The sequence below is a fragment of the Telopea speciosissima genome, chromosome 9 (genome assembly GCF_018873765.1).
Source record: "Telopea speciosissima isolate NSW1024214 ecotype Mountain lineage chromosome 9, Tspe_v1, whole genome shotgun sequence".
Classification (NCBI taxonomy): Eukaryota; Viridiplantae; Streptophyta; class Magnoliopsida; order Proteales; family Proteaceae; genus Telopea; species Telopea speciosissima.
In genome coordinates this window covers 10,573,040-10,600,861 of record NC_057924.1, presented here as the reverse complement: position 1 = coordinate 10,600,861, position 27,822 = coordinate 10,573,040, and the positions used below count along the sequence as shown (strand labels likewise).

At 38.0% G+C, this 27,822-nt stretch overlaps 2 protein-coding genes across 2 annotated transcripts; both read right to left on the bottom strand.

Annotated features, from left to right (window-relative positions):
* Positions 1-16: 16 nt before the first annotated feature.
* On the bottom strand, positions 17-14,561 carry LOC122640021 (syntaxin-124-like). Its single transcript, XM_043833112.1, has 2 exons — positions 14,526-14,561; positions 17-967 (listed from the first exon to the last, which is right to left on the bottom strand). Exon 2 carries the CDS (start codon positions 952-954, stop codon positions 28-30), a length of 927 nt encoding a protein of 308 aa, XP_043689047.1. The 5' UTR covers positions 955-967; positions 14,526-14,561; the 3' UTR covers positions 17-27.
* On the bottom strand, positions 4,683-18,169 carry LOC122640020 (B3 domain-containing protein Os07g0563300-like). The gene is made up of 13 exons (XM_043833111.1): positions 17,844-18,169; positions 16,082-16,163; positions 15,799-15,897; positions 12,841-13,676; positions 12,489-12,585; positions 11,416-11,590; positions 10,060-10,139; positions 8,926-8,973; positions 8,559-8,822; positions 7,639-7,688; positions 6,767-6,880; positions 5,704-5,774; positions 4,683-5,484 (listed from the first exon to the last, which is right to left on the bottom strand). Exons 1-13 carry the CDS (start codon positions 17,969-17,971, stop codon positions 4,697-4,699), a joined length of 2,832 nt encoding a protein of 943 aa, XP_043689046.1. The 5' UTR covers positions 17,972-18,169; the 3' UTR covers positions 4,683-4,696.
* Between the last annotated feature and the right edge of the window lie 9,653 nt (positions 18,170-27,822).

Below are 27,822 nucleotides of genomic sequence, written 5' to 3'. Positions count from 1 at the left end.
CTTTTCCTTTTCTTTCTTCATCTACACCTAGGCTTTAGAAAGCATAATCATGTTCGTGAACACTGGTAACAAGACAATAATGATGAGAACGACACCAAGAATAATAGCGATACATGTCCATTTCCTGGAACTCTTTTGCTGCTCCTTCGCAACTTGAAGCTGCTCTGTTCCTCGCCGTACAAATGAATTGGCATGCATTACATGGCTTTCGATATCGTTAAGTTGTTGCCCCTGTGCTTCAACCAGAGCAGCCATATCTAAGAATACCTGATGAAGTTCAATCAAATTCTTCTCAATTTCCTTCACAGCATCATGTCGTTCTTGAATTTCAGAAATAGTATCCAAAATCTGGCCCCTACCCTGTTCTTGAATCGCTTTTTGTAAGAAATTCTCGCTTTCCCCACTTGAAATCAGGTTCTCAATTGTTTCTTCATCAGCTTTCTGACCTGTAATGGTGAAATATCTGCGCTCCACGGTCTCCTTATACTCGATATTCATCTTTGCTCTCAGCCCTTGAAAATCGTCCATCATGTCTTTGAGTTTTTTCCCCAACCCAGCAACGACAGAGGTTCGAGTACGATCTGCAGAGGAGCCAGGGCCACAGCCAGGGAGATTTCGATGAGCGGCATTGGAGCGTTCCAGGGCTTCAAGATTGGTCTTTATGATCTTGACGCGTTTCAAAACTAGTTGGACATCAGAATCCATACGGGCTCGGACCTCTTTCATGGTTTTAGCATTGTGAACAGTTTTGCTATCTTCATTGGAATCTTGAAGCTTTTTGTAAAGTTTCTCCACATCCCTCATCTCGGTCTTAACTTTCTCCACATCTTCGAAGAACCTGTCAAGGTTCACGCTTTCCTTTCCAGCTTCTCCACCTGATTCCATGTCGTCCAGGTAGGCCTGACGCTTCAGGTCTGTGTACTTCTTGAAGGAGCTTGAGAACAGATCGTTCATCTTGATAAATCCTCTTTTTCTTCTTCAATTTGAATTGGGTTTTCTCTTTTTGACTTCCCCTGTATATATAGATCATATATGGAGTAGAGATAGAGAAGGAGAAGAACTATTTGGATTAATCCATTCTCCTTGGAAATTGAAATGGAAATGGATCTTTCATTTCATCTTTTTTACAAACACTTTGTGTGATTTCCTTTTCTTTTTTTTCTTTCTTGTGTCTTCTGGGGTTTTCATGAGGTTTTCATCCTCCTCGGCGAAATGGGTATTGGAGGAGGAGGATGAAGATGAAAATGAGAGAAGAGGAAAAAATGAAGAAGAGAGAGAGAGAGAGAAAGAAAGAGAGAGTTTCTAAACTTTCTATGAACAATAAAAATGGAGGTTAAAGAAAGTTAAAAGGCAGAAAATTAAATGGGTATGTTCACGTTATTGTTGAGGTGGAAATGGACTTGATTTGGAGGTTTTTTTTTGGTGAAGACTTGATTTGGAGTTTAAGGGAGGAAAGACAGATTGTGGTCAACATGACATTACGATCTAAGGAACAACCACAACCCAACACTCACCTTAACTAACATTGTTCAGGAAAAGCAAATTCCCAGAAATTTGGGCTGACCTAGTCAACGGATTTATACCTACCCTACCATCCACTTTACTTTACTTGATACCAGGGGTATTTGCTGTAATTTTTTAACAATGGATTGGTTTGGTCTAATTTTATTTCAGTTCGGTTTGGTTTCGGGTTGATAAAGAGTTTTGGTTTGCAAAAAACCCAATCGGTTTGGCCAATTGGTTTTGCCTTGCTAATGGTTTTTTTCGCCTTTTTTTTGTTTTTATGGTTTCATTCCAAATGCTCCGGTCAATCCGGTTGGTTTCAATCTTTTTCCAGGTTCTAAGAACCTAAACCAATTCAGAATCAATAAGGGTTCAGTTTGATCAATTTCATTGGTTCAATCGATACCGCGGTCTCATTTTCAACACCTCTATATAAACAAAAACCTTCAAAGAATTTTGTTATAAATTGTATAGTTTGAAGATGGGGATGCAAGATTTGGGGTTCTTTACAGTTATGTGGCAGCTTTGAGTAGGCACTAGGCAGGGTGGGAGGGGTAGGGTAGTCCTTTCAATGATAGGTGGGAGAGAGAAACATAGGATGGACACCATGGTGGTGTGCCCACCCTTTAAAAACACAGGGTGCACCCTGTGCACAAGGCTCCCGCCACTGCGGGGTTCTGCGAAGGATCATAACGTGCCCACCCTCTCCTCCTATTTACTACTCCAAGTTTGGAGTTATGGACTTATGGATGGTAATGGACCCAAAGAATTAAAATTTTGGATTGGATCAGTCGATTTGGTCTGATCTAAATCGGAATTGGCTGAAGCTGTTCCCAATTCTGATTGATTCGGTTCGGATCAGATCGATCCCGATTGAATCGATAATCCCAAACATCGACAAGTTGATTCTAGGGTTTTCTAGGCTGGAACCGATCCGGATCCCAAATCCGGGTTATTAAACCCAGATGAACCCCAGATTTGAAACAAAAAGTGGTTAACAGAATCTGCCCAGGTTGGTGGATTATTATTATAAACTCTCAGATTAGATCCAAACTCTCGAAGCCTCACAACATGTATCTTTCTTTTCATATTGCCAGTCTGAATCCTCTCATGCATCAAACTGTTAAGAAGCATCCATTAGTTGTTACCCACGTCTGTCCCTGTTCCAATGGCCACACTGGCAAAGCTCCTCTACCACTTGCGCACGTTTCAGTGCATAGAACTCACATCCATAAGAAAATCCTATCATGTAATGGATTTTGATTTTAGGGAGGAGAGTAACTCACATGATGATATCATGTAAGAAAAAATTATTTAGAATTGCAAGAATGAAAGAACTTGAAAGGATTCATTGGGAAACGTAACAGAAAATTTAATTTTGTTCTCTAATCTCATTAGACCTAGAATCAATCTTCACAAGAATAATTTCTAACCACTGGAAGGGGAGAGTAGTTATCTCAAGCACTACAAGCACAGTGCTTCTATGGAACTTAGCCCTTTCTCTACCATGCAATGTTGGGAATCTTTATAGTATATATGAAAACAACACCGTGTCCACCTTTTTTACTTGAGTCGAGATAAACTTGGCGAGTTTAGTTATTTTTTAAAATTTGTTGTCATTATTTTTCGGCATTGACTTCTAACCTCGAAAGAGTAGGATCTTTCCAGTGGCTCGATCGCTTCAAGGACTTTTAAATGTAAAAATTGCAATGTCAATAAGGACTTTGAAATCAAATTGCTTACTTGCAGAAACGCATCTGTTGAAGTTTTTACAACTCGCCAAATCCGAACCGATGATGCTTACAACTTGGTATTTAAATTACACTAACACCACAACTACTTTATGACCAAATTGCTTACATCCTATAAACGAATTTGTTGAAGTTTTCAGTCTTCATAACTTTACTAGCCACGAACGTTGAAGCTTAAAACTAGATGATAATGGATGTCTTTTGAAGCAAGCCAAAAGACATATTGCTCGATGAAAGTCTACATTATTGCTACTCTTAAAATAAAAAGAAAAAAATAAAAAATAAATTTGTTGTGTTGATTCAAGGTTCTGTTCTTCATCGCCAGCTTTATTTTTATAGGTTGTTGCTGGTAATCTTAGTAGTTACTAGGTGATTATGTAACTTCCCATGATCCTATCTTCTTCATCGGTTATAACCACCTTTGGGTGTAGATTGATGGGTTGATTATTTTTTGGTTCCACTCTGTTGATCGAAGTTGGACATTAATAGTGTTTCGGTCATATGACCAAAAATAGGATAAACAAAATGGGTAGCTTTTCATCAGAGAAATTGCCGGTGTTCAAATAGCCTGGTTTGTTGAAATATTTTGAGAGCTTGCAGAGATAGACAACGAGTTCATCTGGATAGTAAAAGAGACGAAAACCTGGAGGGGAGAAGAAATCATAACCAGCCCGATTCCAAGTCTAAGAATGTTTTGCAAAAGAGTCTGTTTCTTTTTTTTGTTGAGATAGATCCCAAGCAAGTTTGTTCCTGTCGACAGACAACCTTCCGGTGCTTGAAGCAGGTAGTCGTCTGGGACTCAAGTTGGTAAAAGCATGGATAAGATATACATGCTTAATTTTGTTCAAAGAATGGTTTACCCCTGCGGCGTTGCACCCAGGCCCGCCCTCTCGATGACCGGCCTATATTCGGTTTTATATATATATATATAAATACTTGAATAATCCTATGCATTGGCAAAGCAGTAAAATTTGCTTTTCTCAGATACAAGAAAATCTGCCGGTGAGAACCAGTGGCAAGGAAATGGAAACCGAATTTCCTTCAATTACTCTCTCACAACCATGCAAGAAGATAAACTGCAATCAAGTTTAACAATGCAACAGAATCATACACAACCACAAGCAGAGTACACACCACCAATGTATCTAAAACCTTTCAAGTCATTTTTCCTTTACTAATAAATAACTGAAACAAAAGTAGGTATTCAGAGAACCTGTAAGTTCTCCTGGGCGCAGTGAGAAGAGCAACCCCAAAAAAAAACATACAGAGAGAGCTCCTACTCCAACTGCCCACTCTGTTGCTGTTGAGAAGGATAAGAATTTCAAACCAAGTCAATTCAACATTCTTAACCATGTTAGCTAACTCCTACCTCTATCCTTTTATGTACAAGGTACTGCCGTGTAATTTTGTGGTGGGGGCAAAGTTTGTTGGTGTCTGAGGATCTAGCATGTCGCTGATGTTGATGCTGACATGGACATAGATAAAGTCACAGGATGGTCCATGTCACCATCAAGATGACCACTGCCACAAGGAACACCATCAAGCTCCTCCCCCATCGCTTCTCCTCCACCTCCACCTGGTGCTATTTGATCAATGATTGGATCTCTGTCACTGGCCGAACTTGACAGTCTCTGCTCCCTGAGATATCTCTCAGTGGCATCATGGAACAACCTCATGATGCTACAAGAATCTGATGCTGGTGACGTCTCATCTTCCCTCTCAGGCTGGATGTTCAGGTCAATCTGGCCTTTAAGAGGTGAAGAGAAGGGTCTTTTCCTGTAGGGGTCCTCATCAACAGTCTCAGTCACCAGTGGGTGTTTTGGGTTTGAACTGCTGTTACTTGTGTTACTACTCAGTGGTGGATCGTCCTCTTGCTCTGGCTCCGGAGGCTGCGAGAGCACCTGCTGTTTCTTGCGTGCAGTTTCTGCTTCCTTCTCTGATTGTCGTTTCTCGCGCCTCAGCATGAGTGTGCGGAATCGCCTCTTCACAGTGAGGCAGACATTGCATGTGCATGTCGGCTTGTGCTTCGGGCCCTTCCCACTTGGAGGCTGGATGCAGACAATGCATGAGCACCCAGGCCGATGGCGAGGGTGCTTTGTGGTGGCTTGGGATGATGAAGGGAGGGCCTCCCCCTCTCCCAGAATGGCAAGGTTTGCAAGCGTGTCGAGCCCCTCAGAAGCTTCAACAGTCTCGGTCACCTGTTTGGCAGCCTTGGTTTTCTTGGGAGCAGCTGCCCAGTCACAACCACAAGAAATTTTCACATTCCATTCTCTGTTACTTTGGGAATTTGAGAACCATACAGTTCAACACAACACCACTACTACAAATAGTACAGCAATAATACAACAACTACAATAAAAACCCTAAAGGGTACCACAAAGAGCATCCATGCTCCATGATAGCCATATTTTAAGAATGTCATCATAATTATACTGTAAGTTATTCATACCAGTGCTCTTAGAGGACAAAAGATCTTCAAGCTGTTCTGTAGTTAATTCTTGTGCTGCTGAACATGTAGACCTGCTTACATGAAGAGATACAGAAATGTTAACAGAATGCTCTGCAAATCATGTTTAGGACACTGATAATTGAAGTCAATAAGACAGATCAACCAGATTAAACTGTCAAAAGATCCATCGCTTTGGGGAAAAAAGAGGTGGGGGGGGGGGGGAGGGAAACAAATGCTGTTAGTAAGACTATCAACCATCTTAGAACTGTTAACAAAAATATCTCTGAAATCAACAAGAAATATAACCTCTACATAGTCTGTTTAACTTTCGAAGCAACAGTTTCTCTGGTCTGCACAGTCTAGATGGTGTCTCAGGGTTGGCACATAAATACTGACACTCTGACAGCATAACAGGTCAGACGGGGCTGAAATTTTGTGGACATGTAGACCCAAAGGTCCCCTGCCCTCATGTAAAGTTTCAGCCCAAAAGAAGTTTACCAAGTGGCAAAACAAAAGGTTGAAATACCCAGTACTCGGAGTTTGAGTCTGAAAGTTCACATGTTGCCAATCCAAACCATTTCCTAGACATCAAACAGTTACAATTGCAACAACACCCTTTCACATGGCACAACTAAGAGTGCAGACAATAGATTACCCCCCCCCTTCTAGATGGCGTACACTGGAAAAAAGCTTTTGGCATTAAACAATATTAAGTTTTTGTCTCCTGGGTTTGGTAAGGATTCATCAACTGCACTGATAAAAAAACCTCATTGGACACATTCACCACCTTCCCAAATGACTACCTCATTCCAATGGGAGCAAATCGTTGTGAATCATTACCAACAATGTTGCCAACTTAGCAAGGCAGGGAGTAGTTCGTCCAAGTTAATATATGGGGAAGACAGTTCCTTTCTTCTCTATAAAATTGTTATTGATTAAAAAAAAAATACCAAAAACAAGGGCAATTTCACTGCTGAAGCAATTGTCGAACAGAAGCCAAGAAGCGTATACAACATTGTAGAAGGCGCAAATGGCCATGTCCCAAAAGCCGAATATGGTATACCTTTTGGGATCCCATGAATTATTAGAACAGGTCCACCTAGACGGAAGCAGCTCATCAAATGGCAGTTTGCGCCACTTAGAACAGTCTTCACACTGAACCCATTTAAACTTTTCACTGTCACAGATGAAATATAACATTAGCATCACTTGGTGAGGAGATATAAACATAACCACCAATTTTCTGTGAAGAGAAAAAAGTGAAAGGAAAAGGAACCATTTAACAATTAAAGTTGAACAAAGGCCTTAGAGACTACATTGTCCTGAGGCCAGCTATATGAGATGGACATCCTTGTCAGGGAAGGGTTTCAGCCTTTCTTTTGTACTTTCTCTTTCTCTAAGTATTATGTTACTGATCAAAAGAAGCTGCGAATGCAAAATGCCCGGATTTATGAAATGTTCAAGAATCTTCCAAATATAGCCATGTAAATTAAGGCAAATAGTGTCCCATCTAGAATCCAGTATTATACACTATCAATTTGTGCCAGGATCAACTAGAACCAGATATCCTCTCCTTCCAAAAGCCCCAGTTATATATGTGTTTAAAGTTAAGAAATAACATAAACACAAGGCTTTACAATACCAATGCAAGTTCAATCAGCAGCAGCAGCAGTCTTAACATAAAACAAAGGATGAAATATTTCTCATACAAATGATATCCAATTGTAGAACAACATTTATGGCAGAGTATAGGACATGTCCATTGTGTTTAAGTTATGGAACATTTGGAAAAGACAATACAAAGGATGTAGGCATGTAGTTATATAGTAGGAGGAAGTAAAGAAAGTCTGGCACATGTCAAGTCATAACTTGAAGAGGATTGATATAAATAAGGATTTCATAAACAAGATCTATGAAAGCGAAGATGAGATTTACCCCACTTGATTGGTTGGACAAAATGTAGGCTTCCCAAGTACTGGTGCTTCCTGTTAGAGACAATAAGTCAGACATCCTCATTAGAGGCAGCCTTCACAGTTCAATACTTTCACTTATTAACATGGAAAAATAGGATTAGCATCAAGAGAGTACCAGTTCATTGTAAAGATTACAACTGGTATTACTAACAGAAAATTACAGGTTATAAGCAATAAAATGACACACAAAACCACATAAAACATATTATATACGAAAATTAACCAGTTGTTATTGCACTTCAATTCCTTTGTGCATCCAGGAAAATCTAATCCCAGCGGAGGAGGTGTGCAGGGCAGGACAGAAATATCTTACAAGGTGTGCAAATTCTTTGCACATCCAGGGCATGCCTATACTTTTGTTTGTATACTCTCCTGCCCAGTGTGCAGGTTCCTCATACATCAATAAAGTTATTTATGCAATGACCCCCCCCCCAAAAAAAAATAAATTCGTTGAATAGTAAATGAAAATCCATCACACGGGGATAAATTTAGCATCCAAACAACTCTTGATTTGCAGTGTAGGTTGTATTTCACAATGAAACTCCCAAGTAGAAGGTCTTCTGATCCTACTATTTTTTCCTTCATCTTTCCCCTTCTACTCTAGTCTTGTAATGAATATGGCTTCTTTATTTTTCAGATCTTGATCCACCTATGATTTCTTCATCAAATTCCTCCTTAAATCATTTAAGCACCAAGCAGAGCCTAACTACTTGGGTTCATCTTTATAGGAGAAAAAACCTTCATTAATTCTTATTTGTCCCCTTTCACTTCCTGGGCATTAATTAGTTACAGGTCCATAAATATCGAAAGACTAACATACTATGCAGACAGAAACAACAGAGAGAAAAATTAGTACATAAATAAGCCACTCAAAATGCATACCCCATACTCCTCAAACTCATGGCCTTCAATCATCACAATATTAGGAAAATGATTGGGAGGTGGGCGAAGCAGGCCCTGAGCTTCTTCCCATGTTATCTTGAGCTCTATTAAGTCCTCATTTTCAATGCGTAGTCGTTTACTCTTTGAGCCTAGGGTGCTGCTTTTCCTCTTAGTGGGAAGGGAAGCCTTGGCTCCAGATACTTCTTTTGCTATGTATCCTGACTTGTCAACTTTGGACCAGACACTTGGATCAGCCGAATTAACCTGGTTGAACAATGAGTAACTAGTTTATAAAGCATTACCTCTAGAGGGAAAAAAAAGGATTGAGTCAATAGAACTCTAGTAGGCTGAGTTTTTCAATATTAACCTCTCCATTTTTTGGGACGCCGTTTCCAGACTTGGGTGTTTGCATTTCCTGTCAATAAAAAATAAATATTGTAATCAACAGTTATTTAGTGCATATAACTGAAATTTTATTGCACCAAGTTACAACCATAGGTTCAAATAAGAGTCCAATAGTAGGGTAACTAAATACAAAAACCGTAACATCTGGTGTGTATAAATCAGTGATTTACGTACCACCTAGTTTTGACAAAAAGGCCACCACCCCTCGTGGTGAACACTGAACAGACAATCTTATGCCAATCAAAACATAGTCTTTCCATACACAATACAGAGTTTTCTTTTCTGGGTGTCATCATAAAGACAAGGCACCCAAAACATTGATATGAGTCACTAAACTTGAGCATCATATAATATTTTCCTTTCTTGGTAAAAATGATTTTGCACTCCTGAAAAGAATTGTTGCAACAGAATTGCAAAATTGACTGGTTGGTCAAGAACATTGCATGAAGCGACACAAAAGTTACAATTAAGATACCAATCCCAAGCTAGGAGCATTAATATTTGCAAAGCACCCCCTGCAATCTCCTAGGCTCCAATCGCATGTGGAATGAAAATTTCTGTACAATTAAATTCATGATATTGTCTCAAATTTTATCCAATAGCAATAAGATAAACTCATGCTTCATCTGATTATGGTCACCTAAACCTGCTGCTGAAATGGAAATTTGCATACAACAAAGAAATAGACTATGTAGTAAAAACGAAGAAGAAAGTGCATCATTTGCTTTCTCATGTGAGAACCCTTCTAACCAATCCTTTTGCTTTTGGAACATATGACCGTTCTGACATGGTTTTGTTGACTAAAAAGTAACATAAGTAACCACAACATTGTTAACTGCAGATACTACCAAGCATTTATAACCATCAAAGAAAATGCTACAATGAAAAATCAGCGTGAGCCACCAGTGATGTAAACTTGACTCAATTAAATATAAGGAGAAATATAAGCAACATTGTAACAACTACAGATATTACTTAGCAGCATGTAAAACCATCCTGCCAAAAAAAGAAAAGATACACGTGAACTATCAGTTACGCTCTTCCTACTATTATGTCGTCAAAAAAAATGACGGAATGTCCCTCTTATGAGCCAGACCTGGTCAGATGGTGGAGCATTTGAAGCCTTTCTGAATCCCATAACCAGCTTTCCTTCTGGATCAATCCGACTGAACGTTACTGAAGAACAGAGCCAGCTATCAGATCCAATATTATCATTAGCAAGCACGATGCTCACATACAGCAAGGCTCAATATGGCTATACAAATACATGAAATAAACTTGGAATTTAAAGTTGAAAAGAAAAGGGGAAAAAAATAGATGGATTGAATCTCGGTAGCACCAGATTCATGCACACAAATAATCGGAAGATAAAATAAGAACGAAATAGAAGAAAATAGCTGAGGTGTTTAAACAGGTAATAACTTTGAAGCCACAGTTTTGCATGACTACAACAAACATTATCGCTTACAAATAACAGAAGCAATGAATGTAGACCATACGTCAATATTTCAAAGGCCAAGATGTGAAGAAATGTTGAACCAAAAGATGCATAAGGCATACACCTCAAAATGCGAGGCTAAATCCTAACATTCCTCATCTCTTTAGAAGAAAAAAATTTATAGAGAAGAGAAAGCGGAAAGTATAAAAATGATTCAACTATAGAAAGGGGGGGGGATTAAAATGAAACAAGAAAAAAGCCTCTAGTAAGATTGCATGACAACCTGTAGATTGAGAAAATATAAAGCATTTTCAGTCATCTGTTTACATCAGTAATAGAATCACAGCTTCTAACAAAAACATATGATAACAAGGAACTTAAGAAATCATCACACTGTCAGCTGGTAGCTCAGCACTATCAGAGACTCCATTAAACAAGAAATATAATCTAGAAGTATCTTTTTGTTGAAACCTCAAAGGAAGTTGAATGCCATTATGAATAATAAATGAGGCATTTGTTTAAGAAACTAAAAGGACATTGGAAAGTGATTACGTTTTCAGCCTTAGTATAGTGAAGAGGACCCTATTTTCGATTGATGAATGAGGCAGCCACTCCAATAATAAGGTGTGCACCTCATCCTCTGAAATGTGATACCTAAGGCAGCTCCTTTAGTCTCAAGTCCTCAAGGTGTCACTCTCACATAAAAAAAAAGGGCTTACCCAGTGCACAAGGCTCCCGCCACTGTGGGGTCTGGGGAGGGTCATAATGTACACAGCCTTACCCCTGCTTTCACAAAGAGGTTGTTTCCAGACTCGAACCCGTGACCACTTGGTCACAATGGAGCAACCTTACCTTTGCACCAAAGCCCGCCCTCTAAGGTGTCACCCTCACATGCCTCTTGAAAAAACGCCAGTAGTATACCGGTTGAAGATAGATGAATCTCATTTCCCAACAAAAAATAAATAAAACAGGAAACAAGAATTATGCCTAATTCCAATTGAATTTGGCAGATACCTGTGTCACCTGCTTGCAATTGCATTGACTGAATACATGGTGTAACCCCTTCCAAAACATACATCCTGCTGTTATTATTGGGCCAGAAACGGAACTGGAATACCCATTCCTTGCCTCTTGCATCCTGGACTTTTAAAGGTAACCCTTCTGGTTGTGAAATTGAAGGAAAGTATGCCTGTTCCATAGAAATTGCTTATCAATAAATGCTGTTGGATCCAGATCCTAAAGAAACGTAATACATAATTCATATGATATAAAAAAAGGGTGTACCCAGTGCACGAGGCTTCTCGCTACTGCGGGGTCTGGGGAGGTTCATAATGTACGCAACCTTACTCCTGCTTTCACAGAGAGGCTGTTTCCAGACTCAAACCCATGACCACTTGGTCACAATGGAGCAACCTCACCGTTGCCTTTTCGGTCCTTTTCATTTCTTCATCTTTGTTTCTTATAAATGCTACATGTTCAAGGATCACATACAACAAAATAAACTCTTCCCTTCTGGAAAATGGATATTTTTCCAGAATCAGACATGACTACTACCAGCATACAACTGACCTGATCTTCGATCCACGTGATATTCCACGGAGCTCATTGGACAAAATAAAGTATTCAGAAGGGGGGGGGGGGAACTCTGAGCTCACAAGAAATGCAAAAAACTAAAAATTGCACGGACTGCAACATCAGTACCAGAGCTGATGGGTGCAATAGAAAATTTGACAATTCACATTGACAGCTTGCACAAATGTACAAGATTCACAATGAATGTAAAAGCAGGATACATTTGATAGATAGCAACAACAACAAAAAAAAATCAAACAAACAAGCTTCTTTTCCGAGCATCAGAAAACCAGTTAAATATTTCCAAAACAAGAGTCCAGGGAATTGTTGAGATGAAACCATTCACATTTCAAATACTGATTTTAACATTTGTTGTGGCATGTGTTCCAAACTACAGAAGAAGCTGCATTCTTAATTTATGTGGTGAACTTAAAGAGCACAATATTGAACACACTTCTATTTTTACATATAATTGAATACATTTAAAAGTCAAATTGAAAAAACTACATGCTCACCTCTGCACATTTTTTTGGGAGCACCAAACGCCCTATTCGCCCTGCATCACTGGCACTTAACATCTTCTCAAACAAAGGAGTGATGACAGAGTTTGAGCTTCAATATGGTCAAGGCGTAAAATAAGCTGAATTTTCACACAACCCCAAAAGGTAGGGATGAGATATCATACCAAGGCACTATAAAGCAATTACTTTTTAGCTCACAAATCGAAAACATAACACTACCAGACACTATAGCGAATCTGAAATCAAAATCAGAAACGATTTCATCATTATGATTATAAATATATATATATATAAGTCAGCCCAGAAATCCTTTTACGTCAAAAGACCACATAAAAATAGAGGATACTCTCCTGAGATTTGTTGCAACTCTTGATCAGTTATCCTTGGCCAGTATCGTGGAAGCAAATGATGCCTTCCTCGAGTATCCCCACGAGGTCTTCCATTGCGTACTAGAGTTTCAGCAGTTGATTCCACTCCATTATGTGGACCAGCCAAGAATGGCTTTGTAATAGCAGATGGAGGCGTTTGTCGTTGTGCTTGAGGTCCAAAAACCTTGGTAGGACCATTTGTCTCATTAGGTGAAGCATAAGGTAAACCAAAACCGACATGTGAAGAAGATTTATCATCCTTTGGAATAGATTGCACTGACATATTCACATTTGGATGTGCCTCATAGTTTATTCCTGCCGCAGGAGTATTCCTGCCAGGTTCAGCAATCACTCCCTTTTTCGGCTCTATTGATTCTTTATCTCCTGCAAAGCGGCGTGAGTGTTGCAAACCATCCACGGCCATTTCTTCCCTATGAAATGCATTTGATGCAGGTGCAGTGTCGATACCAGCATTCCCATTTGCAAATCTTTCTGGCGGCAAAGTTTTGTGGTTGCTAGATGTTACTCTTTCAGATTGATCTACACTTTTCATCTTCTCCATGCCTGGGGCAGGTGGACGCTCACCAGAAATCAATTTATCAATTCCATTTAATCTGTCAATCTCGTAAGGCATTCTTGGATGTAATTCAGTCTGAACCGTAGCAGCATTCCATAGATTGGGTGCTTGACGCCATTGAGTAGCAACTGCACTTGGACCAGCAAATGGATTCCAGTTTTTAACAGAGAGATCTTTAAGTCTATCAGGTAGAGGTAGATGCAGAAATAACGGCGAGGGCCATACAGGGTTTGGTGCCTGAGAAAGGGATAAACAAACGTTATAACATAAAATGGGTTCTTTTTATGAAGAAAGGGATGGTTGAAGAATTTCAGCATCTAGCGGAAGCAACATGAAAGAACTACCACTTTTCAAGGATGATTTTACAGTAACAAAGAATCGAAACGGATGTGTATGTTCGCTATGAGATCTACCATGCCAATAGATGATTGATTACACATAAAAACAGGTGATTAATTAAAGAATAAGCATGATCCAAAATTAGTAAATATTAGTAATTGTGGAGGACCTTAGATCACATACAGAATTTTGATACAAAAGAAAATGCATTACATACTGAAAACTAACATTGTAAAAATTATAAAGCCTAAAAAATGAAAACAGTATCTGGTTATGGGAAAGCAGGATGCATGGTAAAAAGAAACCGGTATACCATTCTGCTCTCAGCAAAGGCATAGTTACAAAAAGGTAAGGAAACATAGTAAGAAACTGTATATAAAACTTTTCACTTTTACATCAGACCTGTTCAATGATGACCTAGTTCCTATTTGTCATCAAACACTTAGAAAGGGTATATTGTGCTAGGGCATCATATCCCTGTCAATCACATGAAAGTGACTTCAATATTAGACAGAACAGCAAGCCTAAGTGCCTGATCAGTCAACCAAAGAAAAAGAGGCAAAGTCTGTTTTGTTAACAAGATAATCTCATAACAGTGAAATTTCAAAGCAAATGCTATGTTTTGTAAAGCTATATTCAAGCCGGCAAGTTCTATACAAGAGAATGAAATGCCAGGTTAACACAACCAATCCAAATGCCAACTCCCTCTCAACCTCTTTGTTTCAAAATCTACAAGACTGAAGGCACTGAAGGCTTTCTTTTCTTCTTCTTTTTCGGTCTTTCTTTTTGGGGTGGGGGGGATGTAGCACCTCATGAAGGAAAAAAAATTCCAATATTGCATATAAGAAAGAAATAGTGATGTGGCTCAAAATTCTAGTAGGGATTCTTGAAGCAAATTAATTGCTGGAACCACACTTAAAATTCTAAGATCCACAGAAATCAATAGAATAAGAATTAACCTGTTATAGGAGATTTTCTATATTTCATAAAATAAAGCGCAGATGCCCCTAGTTTTCCAGTCGAGTATTGGAGTAATAATGGGCTTTCTGATTATGTATGAATCTAGGAAATCATAAAATAGAATATAGATGAAACCCAACGATGCATTCCAGGATGGGTTTGAAAACCCTGGCTCGGATCATTTATGGGCCCACCAAATCAACAGAAAAACCTATTTCTAGTTTGGAAACTAAATCAACTTCGTGAGGGATATTGATCTGTTAATCGCACGAACAAGGACAAAGAATGAGAAGCGAAACCAAATCGCAGGGAAGCAAGGGGGGAAGAGGGAAGGATCACACAAGCCACACAGGTTTCACACCTCACAAACTCAACTTATAATTCATTCTCAAAATCTGAATTCTAATAGCACGGTACATGTATAGCAATAAAAGAAGAAACCCAACATGAAAATAAACCTATTTCTAGTTTGGAAACTAAATCATAGTCGCTGTCTCCTACTTAACCTACCCAAATAAAAGATTACATGTTAATCCCAAAATATAAATAAATAAAATCCTAAAATATCCTACTAGACCAAAGACCCAAATTGGACTCGTTTCATCTCCATCTGGATTCCCAACTGGGTTCGGCAGTCCAAGGAATTGCTCCTGCATCAACAACATGCATACAAAAATTGGAATTTGAGGGGCCCAGTTTAGGTGGATCCAGATATTCCTAGACTCAATTTGGAACAATCATTTATAACCCCAAAGCAAGGAGAGCAATTAGAATTTGCAAGGCAAAAGCTCTTATGGTAATAAGTTTCACACAAAAACACTAAAATGGAAGCAACGGCCCATGCATTAATAATGATACTTCTGTATGAAAATATCATTAAAAATTAAATATTAAACGATCAAGCAGAGTAAGAAACAAATCTACCTTCTCATAGTAACTGAATTAAAATTTACTAGGAGGATAACATATAACAGGGGGGGGGGGGGGGGAACAAAATAATGAATTCTCACAACATGGGGTGTCACACACACACACACACAAACAAAAAGAGAGTTCTCACCATAATGAAATTTTTATTAGCACATGCCATGCACTCAACTCCTCCAGCATCCAATAGTGCAACTGCATGGAATGAAACAATACATCCACAGTGCACCCGCTGCAGGAGAGCATTCCCATTAGAAGATTCAGAGCATAAATAATCATGATATCCTCAAGAAAGGAAATAATGTAAGTTGGGAGATGTGCTAAGCATTTAGTGTTAATCTTTGAAAGTAATCATATGCATATACCAAAAGCCTGACAGAAAAATGTGAAAACCAGATGTTGAATTTTCAACTCACCTTCCCACAAGATTCACAGTTCCTCCAACCAGCAGCATCTGAGTGAAAAGTTTCACAATATCTCCCCTCCTCATATGCAGAGCTAGAGTCACATAATACTAACATCACATATGAAGAATTTACATAAAAAAGAATCAACGTATATAGTTTTTCCCGACACCATCAATTAAGCATCACAACATGTACAGTGGCAACAAGTAAGATCTCTCTCTCTCTCTCTCTCTCTCTCTCTCTCTCTCTCTCTTTTTGTGGGAGGGGGGGAGAGAGAGAGAGAGAGAGAGAGAGGTACAAATGCAGTCTCAACTATGCTTTAAGATAGAAAACTTGAACCTTCTGAACTGCAGAACCACACTAGAAGATGGATAATGGATGCAAATCTAAGTTACGAAGACACTTCAAAGTTGGTTTTGTATCCATGTGAGATATTTCAACAAATAAATTCCCTATGCATGCCTCATTCTTGCTGTACGGGTAACACAGATCTACATCTATTAAAGCACAGATTACATATTGATCCAAGTCAAGTCCAGATTAGCAACAAGAACAACAGAATAAACCTCCTCACCCAAAGAGAACAGCTTTTCTACACATACTTCCATTTTTTGACAAGGAATATTTACAAGGAAATTCTGTGAATAGGTGACTAGCAATTGCAAAAGAATTAACATTTCTAGAGGAGATGGCTAGAAAATCCTAAGAGTAACTCCGAAGTAAGCTTGATCAAAACATTATATTGTACCAAATTAGAAACCTGTTCAGAATAAGACTGTGATCAATGCCATATATGCATAAAGAGGCAGTTCTGATTTAGATGAGAGAATGCAAAAAAGAATACAGACTAAATAATTACCTAATGTTTCTCATTACTGGATAAACCCAGGTGAGAGATAGAGAACCAGGAAAAATCGACAGTTAAAGTATTAAATGAATCATAAGGAGTTGATAAAATCGATGATCACAATTTGGATAAGTTAGACACGCTTTAAAAGGCTCAGCTACACGTAAAGGAGAAGCATATAAGGATACAATCCCAGAAACAACCGCCGCACTAGATAAACCAGAACCTCAAATAGTTTTAGTCCTTGGGAACCTAAACCACAAGAGAAAACAAAACCCATCTATGCCAAACATTAATCTTAGAAGGGTCTAGCGGTCAAACAGAGTAATCGAACGATTGGTCGCATAGTTCTAAAGAGCAATCCTTTCTCAAGGGAAGTAACAGAAACAAAATAGGTGAAAAAAGTTCCTGTAGTGGATGCAACAGTCAGAAAATAACCATTGTAGATCAAAACAAACACCCGAAATTCAAGCACCTCCCCTTCCCTCCCCCCGTCAGGGCGGCCCACCTCAAGGAGGGGGTTGGGGGGGGGGTTGATGTACTACACGTCAACTTCGTGTAAAACTTAGAAACCACCAGAACATAAAACAAAGACTTGAAGCCAGTCCATTCAAGAACGAAGCTCGTAGTCTTTCAATGAAACTTAAGGGAGAGAGAGAGAGAGAGAAACCAAAGCTTTATCGTCCAAAAAATTCAATCAACCAAAAGCAGAAGCTTAGCACAACAACGAAACCTCCTAATCACATAAATTAAACCTCGAACATATTAAAAACCAATGGAAACCGATCCACCAACTCCAAGTCACTGAAAATTAGAACAGAACAGAAGTACAACAACGGAAACGGAAGAAAATATGAGAACTTGTTCCATAACATCCAACAAGGAGAGAGTAAAAACTACATAAAAACAATATATATTACTTACCCGCATCGATCGCAGAGTTCAGCAACCTCTCCATTTCGAAGACGCCATCCTTTCCGTAACCTCTCTGGTTTAACTTCTTTACAGTCCGGATTAAAGCAACCGCTATTCACAGAAGACGAAGACGACATCGAAGCTAACAAAAAAACCTTTTTTAACAAGAACCAAGAAAGAAAAGCGAACAAAAAGGAACAATGCGAAGAACAAAAACCCTAGAGAAGTACTTGAAAAGAAGGGGATGAGAAGATAGTTGTGCCGTGATCAGTAATCATAGTGAGATTAGAGTTTCGACACAAACACAGAGAGAGCAAAACGAGAGAGAGGGGGACAGAGAGGGTTTTGCCGTTTTGTAAAGAGAGAGAGAGAGAGAGAGAGAGGGGAAATGAGAAATCAAAAAAAAGGAAAAGTCTTTTAAGACACACGATGACGAGGCGTGCCTTATTTTAGGCGTTCGTCGTCTCTCTCTTTCACTTTCTCTGGTTAAATTGCTTTTTGCTTTGGTTTTCGCTCTCGTTTCTCGAACTTCTATCCTTCGCTTTTTGTCGTTCTCTCTCTTCACTAGCGCTCACGTCGTCATCGTCGTTTTCATCAAAAATGTATGAAATTCCGTTTTTATCGCTCGCTTTCCCACTATCTTTTCTTACGATTTATTAATTAATATGAAACGGCAATATTAATATTAATAATAAATAAATATATAATATAAAATAATTAATGCTAAAACCATGCATGACTCGCGAGCGATCATGCCGGCACGTAAAAGTCGTAAAATTCATACATAGAAGCACACGCTTTTCGCCGTTTACTCGCTTTGCAATAATCCTCTCCAGTGACTTGAAAGTATGGTTTGAACTGGAGACAAAACTAGACTCTTTTTTTTATTTTTGGGGGTAGAAAGACAAAACTAGACGCGCCCACACTGTTGGGCTGGTTGGAGACAAGAAATAATAACCATTGGAATATGATACGTTTGATACTCTAAACTAAGACTGGTGGGTCCCATGGGTAGTTCCACAATTTTTATAGAATCATCAGCCTCAGATGGTTGGATCATCCAATGTTATAATCTTGTCGTAATCAACCTTGGTGATTAAAAGATTTTTCCTACATATGGGGGGAGTGATTTTCTTGTTTCAGCTATGTAATGTACGTTAGCATCTCCGTGCGTGTCTTTCTCTCTCTCCTATTACAAGAGGAGGTGGGCATCATTTCATAGGAAGTAGGAAAGTGAGAGACACACGGAGGAGTTACTATTCACTACGTAGCCGGACAAAGTTCTTTCTCCAGTCAATGGTTCACTTGTTTGGATAACTTGGGTTAATTAAGGGAGTAGTCAAAGTAGAGTTTTCAGCTTCGCCAATCAAATACAAAAGCAGCTGGTAAGATACACCATGTATGTTTTAAAGCTTGGGTCCATTACATGTACGTGTAGCTAACAGTGTATTGTTAGCGTACAAAACCTGTCTCTTTTGCTTTCAAAAATATTTTTCTATATACTTTAATCGGCAATAAATAGGACATGTGTCACTTTTGTTTTAAGAAATATCTTTATATATATTTTTAAATGGCAATGAGTGAGACATGTGTTGAGTGCAACATGTACATGCAAGACTTGATTGGTCTAAATTTTTTAAGGCTCCATTTTTTCAAAAGGAGTATCACAATCAAAACAAGAAAGTCGAACCTGTGATCTCTTGGGAGCCTTCGCTCTATTGGTAAGGCTCCAACCAATAGAAAGAGATCCTCTCCAACACACATCCAACGGTTGGAGGAACTCGATATGTGTGCCTAGGTGCCTCCAACTATTGGATGCGCACTGGAGAGGATCTAGGTCCCCAACCAACTGTCCAAGTAGTTGTTTTCCGCTTGTTTGTATACAAGTTTTAACAGGTGTAAGTTATCATATATCAATAGAACTAATATTGTGTTGGCTAACCAATTAGCTAGAACGATAACACATATGGATTAGCTGGGGCCTTTGTGCATGAACCAAAGTACTCCTTTTGATCTTCTGTAATTGAAGTATTTTTTCCATAAAAAAATTGATCCATAATTGGAAATTTTAGCCAAATAGCAATAATGATGGGTCCTAAATTTAGTAGACTAATTGGAAGGCTATTACATATTGTTTTAATGTTTTAGAGAAGTTGTTTTCTTTTCAAAGTTAGAAGAAAAACTAAAATTATTAAATAAAAAAAATTATACATATTAACCACATGATTGAGACAGGCTTCCAAATTTGACATGTGGCATATGCAAATCACTTCTTCATCTATCCAACAATTAGAATAATCATATAAACAGTTCAAATGGGAAAACAAACCATTCAGTTGGAATGTTGACGGAGAGTTAAACTATGATCCAATTGCTTTTGCTATATTTCCATCCCTTTCTTTGATAGTAAAAAACTGGGTAGGTTGACCTCACTTCTTACAACGAGTTATTAAATTCATGGGATTTTGCTTCCGACATGATTCAATCGCGTCTTTTTAAAATTTGCAATATGGGTGTGGAGGCCATAATTTGGTTGATATATTATCTGCATCATCATTTATCCATTATGAAAAAATCATATCAATCAAATACCCTCTTTTTTTTGTCGCCATATACTTAAAATTTTCACAAAGTCTATGAAGTGCAATTTATAAAAAACTTTGAAAAAAAAAAAACAAGAGTAACAATCTATACATGATAAGTCATACGATTGAGATAGACTATCAAATTTGGCAAGCTAGTGGATTTGCTACAACTAGCTTGCCAATTAATTAATCTACATGGAGAGGGTTCCAAGTTTTCACTTCTTCTGTTTTGCCCTAAATTTAAAACCAATTAGAAGATTTATGTGGGAATATTAACAAAAAATTCAAAAAAAAAATAAAAATAGTGGACGAAGAAAAAAATGATAAACATATGTGGCCCTATATATGTTTCTCTTTCTTTTTTTATTTTTTTTCTTGATCATTATCCCTCTATTATTGTCAACTTTTCTTCCCCATTTTTCTTTTAAAAATTTATTTCATTTCTAAGCCTTTTGGTTTATGCATCTCATTTTTTTTTTGAATCTAAATAAAGAAATTTTTAGCTATGTGGAAAACAATATCACAGTTTTTTTTCTTCTAAATAGATCCTTTTAAATACATTAATAACTAGAAATAACATAAATTGAAATGCCAAAAACAAACAAAAATGGTCCAATTTGCAAACTCTTATATAGTCCTTGAACACTTCCCCAAAATATTTTTAAAAAATCCGAAGTACTTCAAGAGGAGTATAAGAAAACTTGTGGGAAGACTTGAAAGCATCATTCTATAGGTAAAATAAAGATATTAGTTAAACAATAACATTTTTAATTGCATCTATTAAGAATGTACAAAATACTTGGACTATGAAACGGCTGAGACTAGTAATAAAACCCATATATGTGCTCGAAAAAAAGAAAAAAAAAATTGAGAGAAGGTTCTCTAAGCAAGCAAGATACTCTACACCTTCTCACATTGATTATTTTAATTATTTTTTATTTTTCTTAAAAAACAAAATAATAATTCATGTGAGGAGACGCAGTGTACGTCTTAGGCTTAGAGAGCCTTTCCCCCAACAAATTATAGGAAAATGATGGTCACACTGTTGATATCATGTGCCTTCTCATACTCTCTCTCTCTCTCTCTCTCTCTGACATGTGGGTTTCTAACTGGATGCAAATACGCCTCTTCCCATGCTTCCATTGACTTGTTATGTAAGATTCCATCCACGATCTCTTACCCAAAAAAAAAAAAAATTTCCCTCTCCCCCCACACCTTACTACGTACTCCTTGTCCTAATCATCCTACTTGTTGGATTAATCAAACTAAAAAAAAAAAAAAAATCAACTTTGATTCCATGTTGGTAATTTTTTTTTTTGGGAAGAAGTTTTTTGTCGGGAGTGTAGCCTACTCTCTCCTCTTCAAAACAAGGGGACAGAGGTATCTTTTCAAATGGGGAGGAGAGAGATAGACTCATGGAAATGCTGGCATAGGCCACACTCCCGGACAGAGAACTTTCTCCCCTTTTTTTTTATATGATCGTCGTGTATCACACAGAAATAACGAAGTCTATGTATATATGTATATATGTAGTATGATGTGATGTAATGTAATAGAAAGGTCTTGGCCGGCATGCATGGATCAAGATGTGCACTTTTGTGTAATGTGGACTAGTTTGATTATAGTTTTTTTATGGACATTTTTCCATGCGAGACTTAGATTCTCCATGTTAAGAAGCATTTATGGAGCCATAGACAACTTTAGGGCAGCAATAGAAGATAAAAAGGGGCTTCTTTGCTCACATTTGTTTCCTTTCTTTTTAATGGACGGCAAAAGAGGAAATGGAATATGTAACCGTTTTGTTGTGCGATCCCGAAAGCCACGTGATTCTTTAGTCCGCTAATATCACCACGCGCAATCACCACGGTGGTTAATGTGGGAACCATTATTACCGTCCACAACACACGCAGATCCTAATATTTATGGTGCTTTTTATTTGCTCAACACGTGGTGAGGTATAAATTGTAACAAGCATTGACCTCCACTAGCCGTTGAAGAAGGAGATAATTGGAAGAAAAAAATTCTCTCTAATTCCCTAAAACTGCACTTTGGGGCTGAAAGCTCAACACTTGGCAGATGCGACATCTAACGGTGTCGAGTTTGAGAAGAAAGAAAAATAAACTAACTAGATCAATGTTGGATCATTGTGTGTCACGTCTACCAGGTGTCTCAACCTCTCAACCGGAACTGCACCACACTCGAAAAATTATCTCATTTAGTTCCCTACCTGAACCAGTTTCCCAATTCCTCTAATAGGGAGTGATGGATCCCACCTGGGCATAGTGTTTGGGTAGGGGTAGGGTGGTCATTCCAGCTCCCCTTGTTAGAAGAATTGGGGAACTGAACTGGACCGGACAGGGAACTGGAGGTGATAATGATCCACCACACTCTGCAATCAAGGAATTTGAGAGGATTTTAATCCAAGATAATTAGACAAGGGAAAACACTCTGTCCATAACAGGGATTTTAATCCTCTCCAATTCCCTAAAATATGCAGTGCAATAGTTCAAGGTGGTGATATTGACACTTTGCAGCTCAGACATCGAACAGTCTGAGCTCAAAGACTTCGATTTTTATATTTTTTTCTTATTTCTTCTCGAGCCTGGCACCATTGGATGTCCAAACTGCCGGTGTTAGCATCTCTAGCCCAAACTGACACCGTGCACACACGCAGGGAATTGAAGAGGATTATTTTCCCCATGATTTAATTCATGTACTGATATCAAATCAAATCAAATCCAATCAAATCATTTAATAAATAATTTTATTTTTTAAGACAAAAAATCAAACTGATTTGTAAATTATTTATTAGATCCAATTTTGATGATTTCTCGATTTTATTTGATTTGCAATTGATATTTTTACTATTAATAAATAGTAAAACATTATACTTCATTAGGCATGAACACTTTTAAAATAATCCAATCACCTAAAGGATAAAGTACGTTGACTTTTGGACTTAATTGGCATACTTCGTGCCACTGCCTATGAAAATAACACGAATTTCCCTTGCCTTGACCCATGGGATCATATTCTAGGGAAAGGATCGGCTGATTCGTCCGAATCGGATCAATCCCAAATATTGATCGATCCAATATCGATCCACTGGTGCAATCCAAAGATTAAAAAAATAACAAAAATCGATTTATATTGACAAAACAAGGGCAATTCCATCCGATGGAAGACAGATTCAAGCCATCTGAATCGGTATCAGATCGATATCGACCAAGACTGATCCTGATCCAGTTTCGGATACCTCGACTCTAGAAGGACTGAATCGTCATTTGGGCCTTCGCTGTTTCATTATTGGTGGGACCATGTACAAACCTACGGATAAGGCGATATGGGACCCACAGAACATCTTTAAAGATCAAAGGATAGATTGTTAAAGATTGATTTTAAAATGTTATTTTAACTTATAAGGCAACAGAAGCGGCGAAAAGGATTTGATATTTCCACACACCCCCCTCCGTTATCTTTACGTGGAGAGTATGTTCCACGCGCCGTGTAGACTACGCTTTTCCAGTAATATAATTATGCGTGGAGCCCACTTTTGTAATATAATATTTCCTTGATTACGTAATATTTAAGGGGGGCGTGAGAATTGGCAGATATATTTATTTCTACCTGTCGTTTTCGTTTTTATTGGTTAGTGGATCAGGATTCTCTCCAGTGACCGGAGAGGAGGGAAAAGGGTAGGATGTGGGCCCTACCGGAGGATTGTGTGCTCTTTTCTGTTTTGTCTCGCCGTTTCTCTCGGGAGGAGACACACGGCTGTAATTCCTTCTCATGTATCCATGGCATGGATTGAGGTATCGGTATCGGTAACGGTATCAGTTAAGGTCGATATCGAAATCTGGCCAATCTTAGATAAAAAATTGGTATCGATTTAAGGGTAAAATTACCAACAAATTCGAAATTTAAAAGTAGTGGTAAAATTGATCGATCAAAGCCGATACCAACCGATCTGAATTGGGATCGATATCGACAAAGACCAATACTGATACTGATTTCTCAATCCTTGATCCATGGTGTCAAGAAAACGGGAAACCAATAAGTGAACTTGGATTGGAATCAACCGATCCGGTGCATCAATTCACGCCAAAAAAAACCTTAGAATCCTTATGTTTTTTAATATGAGTGCCAATTGTATGGTTCTTGAGATTGATTCTGGTTGATTCCAATCCAATCCGGTCTTGGTAGGGACCGATTTCATCTCCGATCTCGTGTTTGAAACATTTTATGTATCAAATAATGCATATCAAGGTTCATAGGAGTCAATTTATACTTTCTTTACCATCTTTTCTATTTTTTCTCTTTCTTCTATATATGGTTTTTTTCTCTTCTTATTAAATATATCATTTTGTTATTTACTATTAATAGTTTAGTATGTAAGATTAGGGCTGTAAACAGATCGGATTCGGCTTGGATAGTGTTATATCTGCATCCGCATCTGATTAGCTATCAGACGGATTCGGATAGTGCTAAACGGATACGGACACGGATACGGATCGGATATTTTATCCGTTTACATGTAAATATAGCTTTTCGGATAGTTATAGCCTATCCATAGCCGCATCCGTTTAGCTTTCGGACGGATTCGGATAGTGCTAAACGGATACGGATACAGAAACGGATTTCGACTATTCATTTACACCCCTATGTAAGATGTCAATATAAGTGGGAAGTGTTGCGTGTAAGTATAATTTTCAACATCTATCCCACCCATTGCCATTTAGAACACACATACACAAAGTGGTATTTCTAGAAGCAAAAGGGACTAATGTTGAGTGCTGATTGTATGTGTAACGGAGACACTCTACATCAGCACATATATTTTCCATATGGAAAATTGGATAGAACGATTAATTTTATAGACAAGTAGCCCCAAGATCCCATACTCACGTTTCAAATTTAATGTTAAAGGATATTTTTTTTTTTGGAAAACAAAACCTATAAAAGAATATGAACTATAAATACAAGGGAATATATTAATATATATAAAATATATAATCGAATTTAAATATAAAATTTGACATATATCCAATCCAAACTATTTCTTATATATTTATAGGGCAAGAGATTGTGGTGTAGCCCTTGCACCAACATGGGGCCACTGAGAGTGCGTGCAGGGACATCAACACAGATGAAAATTTTAATTTCAGGAAGGGCTAGACAGTAAGTTCACATGCTCTTGTACCTAAGCGCAAGAGCCACACAACAATACAATGTTATTTTTCTCATATTTATATTATCAAAATCACCACATCACCTTTCATGTGGCCAAATTTAGTGTTAGACTAGAGATAATACTTTTTTTTTTTGTAATTAAATAATACTTTAATTGGAATGCTAGCTTGCTAGGTGGTTGGATCGTCCGACAACCATCTAATTAGCCCAAACAATCAAGGCCCAATCTATATTGAAGAAAATTTATTGTACATTAATGTCTATACACCACGTACATGACCTTTAAGGATAGATGTTTTCTATGTCGCAGCGTAGTTTGTGCCCAAACGCATGGGCCTGCCATTTAGGTGGGTGAGTGGTCATTTTGCGTTCCCCATAACAGATCGAAAATATTTGGCCCACTTTTAATATTAAAGACAATTACTAACATAGTTGGTTGGTGCTTTACCAAGAGAGTACATCCATCTTGATGCTATGTTTGGATGTTAAGAAAAGAAAACAAATTAAAAAAAAATTTAATTTGAGAAATGAGATAGGATATATAAATTAGTCATTACGAATTTTTTGTCTTATTATATATTTTTTCAATTATTTACGAACATCCAAAATGATCACCCATTAAGACACCCTTCTCTCCCCCACCCTTGAGTAGCTGTGGTTTAAAACAAAAAATCAAATATCTAAGTTTATTTATTTATTTTAGAAAAAAGTTGGGTGTAGATAATTTTATTTATTTATTTATTTTTTATGTTGGTGGGTAGGTATAAGGGTGCAATACTGGATGACGTCAGATTTTCGATCACTAGTTGGATTATTAACGAAACTGGCCGGCATCCTTCTGACGTTGTTATTGTGGGACCCACTAACCACCCAATCGAAGAATCCAAGAATCCAGCAAGTAATCATCTTGGTGCAGAAGCCAAAAAAAAAAAAAAAAAGAAAAAGAAAAAAGAATTGTCCTCATACGATGAACGAATTATTACACAAAACATCACAACCCACCACGCGCGCGTCGTAAAGCCAGAGAAACGTAATCCCACCGTATCATGGGGTCCATATCATTCTAAGTGTGGGTCCTACTTAACAAGAATTAATTAAAAATCAGGAAAATTTTATGAGATTTTCTAACGTTAAAAAGGTTAATGCGCACCCATTTATTTTGACGATATGAGATTTTCTAACGTTAAAGAATTTTCACATTTCACTTTCCTTCTTTTGTGATTTTTTCCAAGTCAACCTAGAGGGACTCGCCCCCTCCATCTCTCAATATGTCGCGGAAGGGGGGCCGTAATGCGCGCACATGACACACGGGGAAAGGTTATTTCTTCTTCCACTGTTGTTCTTGGAAGAACTTCTTCCTGTGGTTAGTATCCCTTTCTCTATTTCGTATGAAAGAATGGAAGATGATGCAGTTGAGAGAACTTGGGATTGGAGAATATGCAAATAGTATTCAAACCCCAACATATGGTGGCACTCTAAGTCAGCTGCGCAATCTCTCACAGACTCCTTTCACACATGGTTCAACTTCGAGACACAAGAACCATTAGATATCAATGATTGCTGGTTTCCTTCTTTATGACATGAAGGATTTGTTATTGTTAGAGACTATTTTATGGGACTTGTTCCTATTAGAGACTATTTTATGGGGTTTTCATGGTTCCAGAATACATTATGTCTTACTTTTTTATGTTTGATGAGATGTAATAGACTATTATATTGATATTTTATCGTTTAGAGACTACTTTATTGATATTTTGATATTTTAAGTCTAATCTTAGAGATGTAATATAAGATATTATATTATTGTGGGTTTATAAAATCTGATATTATTTTGTTTATTAGGTGGTGAGTGTTAGATAATGTATATGGGGCCATCTAGTGTAAGGGTTTAATGTTTTATTTTTATCATCTCCAGGAAAGACCACATACTTAATGGTTGGGTGAGGTCTATTATAAAATCCTAAAAGGTGCCCTCAAGAAGACTACGATATTGTTGCGAGTAAATATCTCAAGCGTAAGGTTTTATGGGGGTGGGGGATCTTTATCTAACTTCTAACAAAGGGAGGTTGAAATGACCTCTCTACCCATGCCCAAACACCTTGCCCGGGTGGGGTCCACCATCCCCCTATTAGAGGAACTGGGGAACTGGGCCAATCAGCAAACTGGAGGTGATAATTTTCCAGGGTCTGGGGTGGGGGGTGGGGGGTGGGAGG